At 40.9% G+C, this 12,588-nt stretch overlaps 1 protein-coding gene across 1 annotated transcript in view; it reads right to left on the bottom strand.

The window, feature by feature from the left end:
- Positions 1-12,588, bottom strand: part of ULK4 (unc-51 like kinase 4) — a 442,995-nt gene that overhangs the window by 104,356 nt on the left and 326,051 nt on the right. The window contains 1 exon segment of the mRNA XM_032459157.1: positions 11,545-11,730. Coding sequence (XP_032315048.1) covers positions 11,545-11,730 — 186 coding nt within the window.

The raw sequence follows: 12,588 nt of genomic DNA, 5'->3' as shown, positions 1-12,588 counted from the left end.
AATCCCTGAAACAGACAGTTTTAATAGGTCTTAGTAACTATCTCAGGTCTATCACTGGGATGTTGGTCTAGGATTTTGGGCTCAACCTCCTAAGATACTAATGAGAGTTGCTCTCTCTGTAATGCACATGTGGGCCACCTAACCTCCTCCTCATCTCCTGATGTTCTAAGGGGGAACAGTGGAAACAGATCATGTGGCTTGCTCAGCCTTACTCATCCACCTCACAAATCAAAACATTAAAAGATCAAAGCCAATGTCTACTGACATAGATCAGTAGGGTCATTTATTGTGACAGTTAATTTTAAAGGCAAATTCTTAAGCAGAAACTATGCGTGCATGTGGGATCATCAGATGTGTTAAGCCAGAAGAGTGGTTACGTAGTGGTAGAGGGTTCTACTCACTAAAATTTTGTTTTCAATGCCCAAGCCCCCAGGAACTCTGACTTCGGAAGCACATGTCCTTGGGGCTTGGGGGAGTTTACTGATAAACTGATGGGTGGTTCTCTCTTGTACACACACGTGTGTGCGCACTCATCCAAGCCCAGGCACAATATTTTTCCTTAGTGAGCATATCTGTGATAAACAATTGCAAAGTGAAAACACAAATCTTGCAAAAGATATAGAATTTCATGAAATCACTGTCAGTGATGGTGGAAGAATTACACCCAAAGCCTCTGATGAGGGGAAGTCTGACAGACAAACAAGCCTGGATGGTCCAAAGAAGGAAAAATCTCTTCAAGTCTGAACATAGGCCAGGCACTTCACAGGGAGATATTAATTTGACTAGCAATGGAAAAATTAAGGCAGACCTTACACAGTTTTGCAAAAAAGACTGACCCTATTTTATAATGGTGCCGAGAAGGTTAAATATGAAGGCTGTTATAATGTGCCATCACAGTAGCTTTGATCATGTGAAAGATAACACACACAAAAGTCTAGAATTGCTGGTGGAGCCCAATGTGATGGAGCAAAGGGGGCCCAGCTATAAGCCGCCCCGGCAGGGTTCAGGTGGCATCTGCACGCTCAGAGTAAGACCTCTGCTGACTCTCAGAGGGTCACCTCTGTCTTGGCTGGAGTCAGGAGAAGTCCCACAACTCTGCAGGTGCCAGCCGGCAAGGTCCCTGCCTCTTACTCACAGCCTCAGCCATCCTGTCTGCCTAGTCTCAGCTGGGACTGATCTCAATACCCACTTAAGCCTAGTTTACAGTGGTCACTATGCAGAGCCCAGGTCTCCCATGTCACACCTCGTCCCCTGGACTCTCACTCTTTACAGCCGTTTTCCGGTTCCTTGTTCACCCCTCCTCTTGAACTCTGTCCACTATGCCCTTTGGATGGTCACCAGAAAAATCTCTTAAGTCCTCAATCTCTTCTCAGGATGCTGCCTTCACTTTCCCACTCAAATGGAAACACTGTGCTTTTCCCTGATGACACCACATCCCTTGCAGGTGTCTCATACCCTTGAACCACTGGACCTGGAGGAGGCTCCGTGGTTCTCACTGCTGCTTCCTGAACATTCTCTATCCCTCTGCCATAGCCCCCAAGCTCTAAATCTAACGTCACCATAGAACACTGCCTGCTACTTTTCCTTGCTGCAGCTCTCCGTGGATCACTCGGTCTCCAGCTCACTGTCCTCACCCCCAACATCACTCTCGTCACAGTGCTGGTGATACTGATGTCCGTCGTGAGGATCCTTCTAGCACCACTCAGGTCTCCGGCTTTCCCTCCAATGACCTTGTCTTCCTCCACACCTCAATCACTCCTATGGTTTCACCCTAGACCTGGTCATTACCACTAACTGGTCGCCCTCCAGAATCCACATCCAAGCAGATTGTGTTTGACCACCAGCTCTCACCGTTCCTCTCTCTAGTACAGTCTTCTCTCACGTAGAATTCCAGATCTGGAGATCCAATAGCCAATTGGACACTCCTACTCGGATGTCTGACAGGCATCTCAACTATAGCATGTCCCAAGCTGTGCCCTTACTTCCCTCTCCCACCAGACCAGCTCCTCCTGAATTTTGGCCATCTAGGTTTTGGGTGAGGCCAAAATTGGATTCATCTTTGACTATTCTCTTGGCCTCACAGCCCATATCCAATCTGCTGGCAAATTCTATTGGTTCTGCTTTCAAGACTTATACAAAATATGATCGCACCAAGCCATGATCAGGAGTTCCCTGAACTGCAGTAACCCATTGACATCTCTTATCCCTCGCCCTCCTCAGTGACTACTCTCAAGGTGGCAACCAGATCATCTCACTCCTCTGCTCAAAACCCTCCAAAAGCTCCCATCTTGCTCAGGATAAAGGTTAATATTTATAAGGACTTTAAGCCTTAATGACTTCCTCCCTCCACCAGACCCCTCCCCACTATCTCCTTCACATCATATTTCTTGCTCATTTCACTTTGGACACACTGCTTTCTCTGCGCTTCTGAACACAAACGGGGCAGGCACCTGTCTTGCAGACTTAGCAATTGCTGTCTCCTGTCCAGTGTGCCCTGCTCCAAAGACCCCCATGGCTTCCTGGAGGTCTTTACTCAGATCATCTCCGTGAGACCTTCCCTGGCCACATTAACTACAGTTGCAGATGTCCCGCTGGACTTCCTAGCTTTCTTTCCTTCTACATTTTTCTTCTTAGTGCTTTTACTATCTAAAATATAAATTTAAATGCAGTCATCTCACTCTCTGCTAAGCTCCAGCAGAGCAGGGATTTTAGTCTGTGTTGTTCACAGTGAATCCCCAGGACGAAGAACACTGCCTAACCCAGAGTGGGCACTTCATGACTACCTGTTGGGTGAGTGGTCACTCTGTCTGAGTGAAGACTTTTTCTGCATACTGTTGCAAAATGCTAAGTAATTCATTATAAGAATGCCTCCACAAGGTTGTTAAAACACAAAATCGATTCATTTTTAATAAATTTCAATTTCATTTCCTGAAATCAAGTCCCAACCAAACATTCTGTCATTATTTACCACAACTATTATGTGGCCAGTTTAAGTGAATTTACATTCAGTGGTTAGTCTTGCCAGTTATTACTTATTCCAGAACAAAAAGGAACTCCTGTGTTGCAAAATCATATACTTAAACTCAGTCAAGTATTTCTATTGGTCAATTTCAAAACACTAGCTTATACACAACAACAAAAGGCCACAATATACTTTTAAATTCAACTTTTCTAACAGCAGAATTTAAAATACTCTCTCAGATAAAAAAGATTTCAGTTGATATTTTAAATATTTATCTTCAGATTTTTCTATGATTATTTAAAAACTAAAAACCCCAAAACCCAACTCTGGTTCTTTGTTGTATACAGCATAACGACTTGAAAACAATCCTTTTTGAAGAAAGATATTCCTATGAATATAATGTAGACATTTAACTGTTACCTTTTTCAGTAGACAGAATAGACTTATTAAAATTGTTATAGATTATACAAAGGAAAATTGTACTTAAAACAGTACTTGAAAAACAAAAATTAGAAACATTTAATGCAGGTCTTCATAAGGAAGGGGACTTTAGAACAATTTTCATTGCTGTCCATATCTACAAGGATGTAGTTGTGAAACATGTTCATCCTAATTCTTAACATGCTTTGAATGCTCATTAAGAATGATCTTGTTAAAAGCACATCATTAAAGAAATCCCACTTTACTGAGAGAATCTAGAGCATTCTGCACAGCAACAGGCGCACAGTGGGGTCGATGACCGTCAGAAGGATCACTAAGAGTCACGAAAACACCACAGTGACTCACAATCACTACCATCTGAACCAGGTAACAAGTCCCTATAAATGGGAAAACTCAAGGTTTGAATAAATAAATGATCCTTCACAGCCTCTTCCCCTCCTTGGTTGTGAGGGGGATTTAGAACACAAAACAAGATTCCAGGGACTCTCAGCTTTTTATTTATAATTTACAGTCGGGAAGATTCTCAACAAATTAATACCCTGCAAGAAAGCAGTAGGTCTTCTCTCTTTTGGAAGAAGGTATCTATTACCAAGGGTAGCAGATTAGTCCTTTCCATACTTTAAAGGTTAATGCTTAAAAATTAACTACTTGTTTTGTTCCATGAATAGTATCCCATTTTTATAGTTTTTACCCTTTGCTTTAAAACGTTTGGAGAATACAGATATTTACACAGTGCCAGTGCATCTCTGTAAGGATTACTTCATAATTGCAAAGGGAAACATGTATCCACAGGATGGAGAGATGCAGCAGATACCCCCTTCACCAAACAATCAAACGTAACTCAAAGTGGGGCAGCCTGGCATCACATGCCTCCTAATGGGACACAATGTGAGGGGTCATTACTCATGAGATACTGTGACCAAAAATGTCATGAGGAAACACTCATAATATTTCAGAATGTTGTACATTCTAGCAGACAACTGACTCAGGCTCTTCACAAAGTCAATTTCAGAGGGGAAAATAAAGCATGAAGACTCTTCTAGACGAAAGGAGACCAAGAAAACAACAATTAAATTCAGTATGTGAGCCTTGACTGGAATATGGTTTTTTTTTAAGCTATGAAGTCATTTTCTGACAACTAGGAAAATTAAACATGTGTTGGTTATTAATAATATTATGAAACTGTTCTCAATTTTCTTAGGTGTATACTGTCACTGTAGTATTTTTTAAAGACTAAACTCTTGCACACTCAAATTTAATAAGGGCCAAGTGTCATGATGCCTTTGCCTTCATGTGTTTAAAAGACACACTCATATAGAAATAAAAAATATTGAGGTGACAACTCTGTGTGAATAAAGACATATGGAGACATGAAAAAATACAGTAAAATAACACTTTTGATAATAATTCTTGACTACACAGGTGTTCATCATACTACTCTTTCAACTTTTCTGTGGTTTAGGACCTTGTCATAATAAAAAGGTGGGTAAAAATATCATCCATGCCAACGTGAACTTGAAAGAGGAGAGGGCTTGATAGAGAACGAATTTTATTTGACAGAAGAATTTCAGGGGGCGGGTAGGGAGCTGAATCTCTTCAGATAAGAAATCAAAATAGAAGGGAAATTACACGTCACATTAAAGGGCCACAGACATCAGACTGAGAAAGAGGACAGAAGGTGCCCAGCCTGGTCGTGAGGAGCCTCTGTGTAGGAAGGGGCAGGGGGTGGGAGGAGCATATTTACACAGGAAATGCGAGGGAGCGTGAGAGAAGTTCAAGGTGGATTTTAAAGACGCTTTCTGTTACTTTCAGATCCTCAGGAAACCTATGGAGAAGATCCACATACTTCCTCAGGCTCTTGGAGGCGGGTGCTATTTCACTGAGAAACACAGAAGTTTCTGTCTTGAGACTAGCTGTAACTAGTCTTTTACAGCCAGTCTAGCTGTAACTGTTTTACCTGTAAATGACTCTTCCACTGGCCACAAGCCTCCTGATTTTGTCTTCCTCAAAATCTCAGGAATGTTTCATCAGGGAACTAAGTAAAAAAATTTTTAGGTAAGGTATTTCTTTTCTTTGTTGGAAAGAGACAACTAAATCATTCAGAGTTCTCAATTAACTGGGGAATCCTACAGCCATCAGTGGCAGAGGTGTTTACCCTGTTTAACAACAAGTGGTGCGGTGTGCGTGGATTCAGAGAGATTCTTCCTGGAAGTTCCTAAGAGAATCCTCTCAGAGTCCCAGGAAAACATTCTAAGGGACGAGACTTCACAAAAATTGATTACACTTACTTTTTATTCCTTTGGGTACACAATGTTTCTCTAAAAATTTTCACTGGTTTCATAACAATCCCCCCGCTTTTTTTCCTTTCAGAAAACGTCAAGAAAAGAAGGTCTTACCGTGAGGAATATAAGCTCAGAGGGAGAGAGGTTATCATTTTGTCTTTTTATTATACCTCAAGAAATAGATCTTTACTTTTCTAATAGAAATTAGGTCGCTTCTGGGTTCTAAATATACAACTCACCCTGCTCCTAAAATAGAAGAATGGCTGGAGAATTCCTAGTTTTCTCATCTAGTCTCTTCAGAGTTTTGACAACTCTATGTGATGAAATGCTGTGACACTGATTTTCAGCAACAGAACATCTCTGTTCTCACGGTGAGATGGAAAGGTGCAGGGGAGAATTTGGAAGGAAAATGATGGTGAGCATGGCAAGATTTTCTAAAAGCCATGGGTGAAGTACCCCCAAGGGATGTATATGTGCAATATCTTTAATACTAATCATCTTCCGAGAACATCCGAAGTCCCACTCCAGCCACCGCTGCTGCAGCAGGTGGATGGGTGGGCGGGCAGGTGAAAAGATGTTTTCATCTCCCTCCCAAGGACCATCCTCTGCTTTCACAGAGTCGTCAGTAGTATATGTTTAAGCCAGTTTTACAGAACAAGTTTATGGTGGTTGGTGTGTAGTCAGTATTTTGAGTACTGGAGTAAGCAAGCTTTAATTAAGAGACAACTAGCTCATCTCCAATCATTACAGGTAAACTTGGAAGCGATTTGAAGGCCTTCCATCACATTTTTAAAGCTAGAGTACAAAGTATTACCATAAAACCACCAAACTTTCTGGTAAATTACAGTAGATAATTAAGTTCTTAGGTTTCTCCAACATTGTCTCAATGTTCTAAATACAGGCTAAATAAGGAAGAACACTCAAGAGGGAGAACATAGCCCACCTCCATTATCACAAATTAAACATCTTATTTCTTTCATCTATTAGTTGAAAATTGTGCTCTTAGAAAGTTACCGTCACAAGATTGGGAATTTAAACAGGTATTTCAAGAAACGGCATTTTGGGTAACTCAGAGGGACGGCGCTGCCACAGTATTCCCAAGTTGGCTCTCTAATAACCATGATTAACCCATCACTGACATGCTCACTATCTGGCCTGATAAACTGTAGGGCCAAGTGTATTTTAGGGTCGCCCTTGCTGAAATCATCCAGGCTTGCTGAGCTTTGGGGAAAGAGGGCAGGCACTCCTCAATCAGGGCTTAAAAAGAGATGGTCTCACAGAGTAGAATCCTCTTCTTTTGCGAAGTGATCCAAAAGCATCTACAGATTCTAATACTACTACCATACTGCCTACTTGAAAGTTGCTAAGAAAGTAAATCTTAAACACTCTTCATCATAAAAAAAGGTCTAACTACATATGGTGATAAATGTTAACTAGACTTCTCATGGTGATCATTTTGCAATATATACAAACATCAAATCATCATCTTGTACATCTAAAGCTAGTGTAATGTTATATGTCAGTTTTACTTCAATTAAGAAAAAAAGGGGGAAGGTATAGCTCGGTGGCAGAGTGCATGCCTAGCATGCAAGAGGTTCTGGGTTCAATCCCCAGTACCTCCACTAAACAAACAAATAAACAAACCTAACTACCTTCCCCCTCAATAAAAAACAAAATAAAGAATCCTTAAAAAAAAAGTGCTCCTGGAGAGAGTGTGCACTTAATAAATATCCTTTGAGGTAGGCCCTTAAGGAGCTTGTCTTCCCTCCTTCTTACAGTCAAACTGAGTCTCAAACTAAATTTTCTGTGCCACCCCCGCCCCCCCAAAAAACTTCTTACAATCAGAAGGCTGCTTAGTAGAACTCCTTAATCCAATTACTTGATGTCAAGTAATAAATCTAGACTGTTCCCTCCCTCTCCATTAAATCTGGTTTCTCCAGCCACAGAGAACCTGAGAAGCCAGCCCCCTTCCAATTGCTGGAAATCTTTGCCCACTTTCTATCCATCCCTCTGGTTCCTACCCTCCTGCACCTGCCTGTCCCATCTCATCCACCCTCAGAAACCTGGCAGGGACAGCATGGAGGAGACTGAGGCATCAGACTGTGCACTAACTAAATGCCTTTTAAGGTCCCTCTCATTCTGACCTGTGCATCCACAAAGCACTAAAGTGAGCTCACAAGAGACACTGAAGAGCCAAAATGAACAACTGCCAACAACAAATGTAGAGATCTTATAGACATTTCTCACTCAGCTCAGAGGATACTTATTAGAAACCAGTTACACATTGGGTACTATGATAAAGCTTTATTTCACAGGAAACATAATTTCAATTCAACTGAGATGCTGCTACTGTCCTTTGATTTCAGAGATCAGAACTTCCTGATTCTAACCAGTGTCCAAACTTCAAATACTATTAAGACCCATGTTTAGTCCCTCTGGGCTTTCCTGGTCCATTTCTTAGGTCTCTCAGTCCAGCCCTGTGGGTTTTGGTGCCTTTTCTCACAACGTGCTTCTTCCTGTTGCACAGGTGGACAACCAACCCATCCTCCTACCCTCAGCTCAAACATCACGTCCTGCTCAACTTCCTCCCCAAAGGGAATGTTTCTTTGTAATTTTGCTGGCTCCTTTACTGTAGCACTAATTGCATTCTGCTTTGTAATGAAGCTTGTGTTTGTTTCTTGCTCTGCTTACTTGAAAGCAGGGAGCAGAGAGATCACATTTTGTTGTCTGAGCATCCCCAACGCAGTGCATGCACACAGTAGTAACCCTTATTTTTCCATGAATGAAAGAATTAATCTCTCTGGTGCCTTCTAGACTGAAATTTGGTCAAATTCAGCTCCGTGAATGCCTTCAGATTCAAGATCAGTGCTGGGCAGAGCAGCAGCAAGGCGGCCAGCTACTTGGAAAGGGCATGAGCGAGGGTCAGTTCAACTCAGCTGATTCCAGCTCTGCCGTTTCCTAGTTGGTGGCCTTGAGAATGTTACAGAAGCTCTCTGAGCCTTTGTTTTTAACCTGTAAAATGGGAATAATCACTGGAGCTGACCTCTAAGGCTGCTATGAAGATTACATGAGATAACGTACTACAAGTGCTTAACACAGTTAGAAACATCATCTGCTGACTACCTTTTATGGGCCAGACACTGTAACACCCTGAAGACAAAACAATGAGCAAGATCACATCACTATGTTGAACAAAGGTGATGTGAAGATTGAGAACAGACAGTAAGCTGATAGTTACAAAACAATGGCTGCCACGGAGGTAAGGACCCGAAGCAGTGAGACAGGGAAGAGGAAAGCCTATATCAGTCTGGGAGTGGGTGCCGGTGTCATACAACTCTTCGGGTCATCTGCTGCTATTTCTCTGCAAACATATTGGATTCAGTACTAAGTTTAAGCAGAACTGAACTTCAGGACAGGCAAGTTCAAGGCTCAGCTGAGCTGATTGGGCCCCAAAATCCCTGCTTGTGTGTTGTGTATAACTTGAACACAACAGTGACTGATCCATGGGTAATTTAGGAAGTTTTCAGAAGATATAAAGCACTTATCACAGACGGATGGTAAATTTTATGTTACACTTATTTTGTTGCAATTAAAAAAAAAAGATAAACGCCACCAGAAGCTACCTCTGTTTTCACACACAGAGACAGAAGTCACTTGGATTGAACTTTTCTTCCACAAACAAAACCTACCTGACCCTATACATGGCAGATCAGAAACTATAAGGAAATCATGTCAGACAGTAAAATTAATGAAAAGATGATGTAGTCTGCTTACTTTGACCAAGCTGGGGTCTGTTTTCTACATAGTTAAATTAACCTGGTTTTATAAAATGACGTGACTTATTTCAAAGACAGGTCCATAATCTCTCATCTGCAATTCTGAAATCACAAAGCTCTGAAAAATTCAAACTTTTTTCATAAGTTTCATTTAAAAATCTATTTGGTGGCAAAATCTGACCTAGCCCACGTGGGGTCACGTATAGTTTTTATTTACCCACTTGGTGTGAATGTTCATGTATTTTGTGGCAGAAATATTACCACACTTGATGACGGTATCGCTCCAGTAACTTCGATATAGGTCATATCAAACATAGTAAAAGCATCACACCAAAAAGATCTGAAACTTACAAATTCCAAAACAAATCTGGTCCTAAGATGTTCAAATAAGAGATGGTGGCTATCTATAAAATTAATCATATCAGGTATTAGGCCAATACTCCCCAAGCCTTTGTCATTCTGTACCAGATACACAATTTTTCCACGTCTACATATCACTCATGTTACTATATTTCATAGTACTTCTCTTCACACTAACTCATCTTTTTAAATTGAATAAAATTATTTTTTTACAAGAAATAACTTGTTTCTACTGAAAAAGCTGGTCATCTGAGAGGCTTACTCTCCATTACAAAGGGAGATTGTGAAGGATTCAAGAGGAATTAAAGCTGCAGCAGTTCAAACAGAGACTTTCAACCTTAAATCATCAGAAAGATTAACAAAAATTAAAAGGGAAATACTTACCTTACTATGTCCTATGGTGCTGGGCTGAAGTACCATCTCCAAGATCTTCTGTCCCCAGGAGTACTTATCCTACATTTCAGGAGACGCGCCAAGCCTGTGTCATCATCCTGTTACTCAGGTAATGACTCCACTGGGACAGTAAGCATTGTTGGGGTGGGGAGACCAGGTTGTACTGAAGTGTAATGTAGCAGCAAGGAAGGTAACCCCCATCTCTCTTCTAGTTCCATCACCCATAACCTGCCTGGGTCACATGCTGCCGCTGTCTACTTATCAAATTAGCCCCCAAATTGTCTTGAATATGACTCTCCAGAGCACCCACAGTGTCCGCTGCCAAAGGACCCCTGAAGATAATTGGATCTAGAACTGAACGTAGACTGACTAGCCCAAACACGACACAGACTAACGGGACCCCTACTCCTTGTATCAACTTCAACAACAGCTACTGTCAAGAACGGCCTTCCAAACCAGCAGAACAAGGTCTATTGTAACAAGAAAACAAGTCAGTTTTCGAAAGTACTTTCAAATAAACATCAGCTATACATATTTTCAAAAATAAAATAAATGGGGCAAAAGGGAAAATTTCCCCTACAGCACAATACTGGGAGTTAAAAATGTTGGGGGTTAGAAAATCTCCATTTTGCAACTATCACAAAATAAAAAAATTAATAACCACACATTGATTTAACGAAGCGATCAAAATTAACATCACCAGTAAGGGGCACACACATCTTGAGCCTCTGGATATGATGAATTGAAAATGACACTATATTTCTTCTGGGGTTTATGTGACTCTAATCATCAGAAAACATCAGACAGACCTAAATTGAAGGAGAGTCTCCAAAACATCTGGTCCATGCTTCAGAAATGTCATGAAAGACAAAGAAAGGCTGAGAACTATTCCAGATTGAAGACACAAGTCTACTAAAATACACAATCCTAGACTGGATTCTACACCGGAAAACAAGCTAGGACATGACTGGGACAGTTGACAGAATTGGAGTACAGATGGCAGATCAGTAAAAGATCTGTATCAATGTTAAATTTCCTGATTTTGGTAACTGTAGTTAAGTAAGAAAACATCCGTTTCGTTAGGAAATACTCACACATTAAAGGGTAAAGAAAAACATGTTTATCCTACTCTCTTACAGTTCAAAGAAAATACATGTATATATGCATACAGATGCACAGGCAGAATGTGATAAACGGTAACAACAGATGGCTGTTGGGGAAGGTAAGTGGGAGCTCTTCTACTGAAACTAGGCTGAAGAAACGACTGCTCCCTGTCTACTGGTTGCCACTGAAGCTGCCCGCCCAAGCCCCAGCTTCTGCATGGACTCACCACTCTTCTGAGAATCCTCAACAGAAGTTTCTGCTCCTTCGGGTCCTCTTTGGATGTCAGTAAATCAGCAAAGTTCTCTGCATTTTCAGGAGACAGGGTGTCTGGGTTTTCCCCTCCATACAGTTGAACCAGTATTGACAGACACTTAGATGAAACTTCAAAAACTTCAGGATCCTCATTAGGAAGCTGGAAATTAACAAACAGGACTCCTTAACGGAAGACGATGCTGTTATTCCTCAAGAACTACAGTAAAACCCGGCTTAATGGGGAGCATGTCAGTTTGAGTACAAAGTTTAATTAGCTGAATATTTTTTGGAATGGATCTTTTTCGAAATAAATATAGTTAACTCACACAAGGCTAATAGTACAAAGTCGAAATTAAGTCCCACAGGCTTTTTTTTTTTAACCCAGTGATGAATGACTATGCCAAGCAAAGGATCAATGTATATTTTATACGTAAATTTAATATACACATATATTCATACAGAGGTGTGTGTGTCTCTGGGTACAGAAACGGTTTGATTTCTCCGAGGCACAACTCTTACATTCTTGTTTACTACTGGCTTGTTTAGGAAAATCCACTTCCCAGGAGATATTAAGGAGCAATTTGAACTGGTCTGTATCCAGTTATCAATGACTAAACAGGTGGGAGAGAAAGCACTGTTTCTATATGGATGAAAAGGTCTATTATGAAATAACAATTGTACCATAAGCATTTTAACCTTTTAATTTTTTTAAGTTTTATTTTATTTCTAACAGTTTTATCGAGATATAATTCCCATGCCATACAATTCAGTCATTTAACATGTACCTGTCATTCAATGGATTTTAGTATATTCAGGTTTGTGCAACCACCACCACAATCAGTTTTAGAATTTTTTCATTACCGGAAAAAAACCTAGTATCCTTTAACAGTGACCTTGACATCATCTCCTCCTCCCCACCCCCAGCCCTGCCCAGTGCTAACCTGCTTTCTGTCTCTCTGGATTTGCCTACTGTGCACATACAAAATACAATCCTTTGTCACTAGCTCTTTTCATATAG

The sequence above is a fragment of the Camelus ferus genome, chromosome 17, assembly GCF_009834535.1.
Source record: "Camelus ferus isolate YT-003-E chromosome 17, BCGSAC_Cfer_1.0, whole genome shotgun sequence".
Lineage (NCBI taxonomy): Eukaryota > Metazoa > Chordata > Mammalia > Artiodactyla > Camelidae > Camelus > Camelus ferus.
Note: the sequence above shows the minus strand (reverse complement) of the source record. Positions and strands in the feature narration are given on the sequence as shown.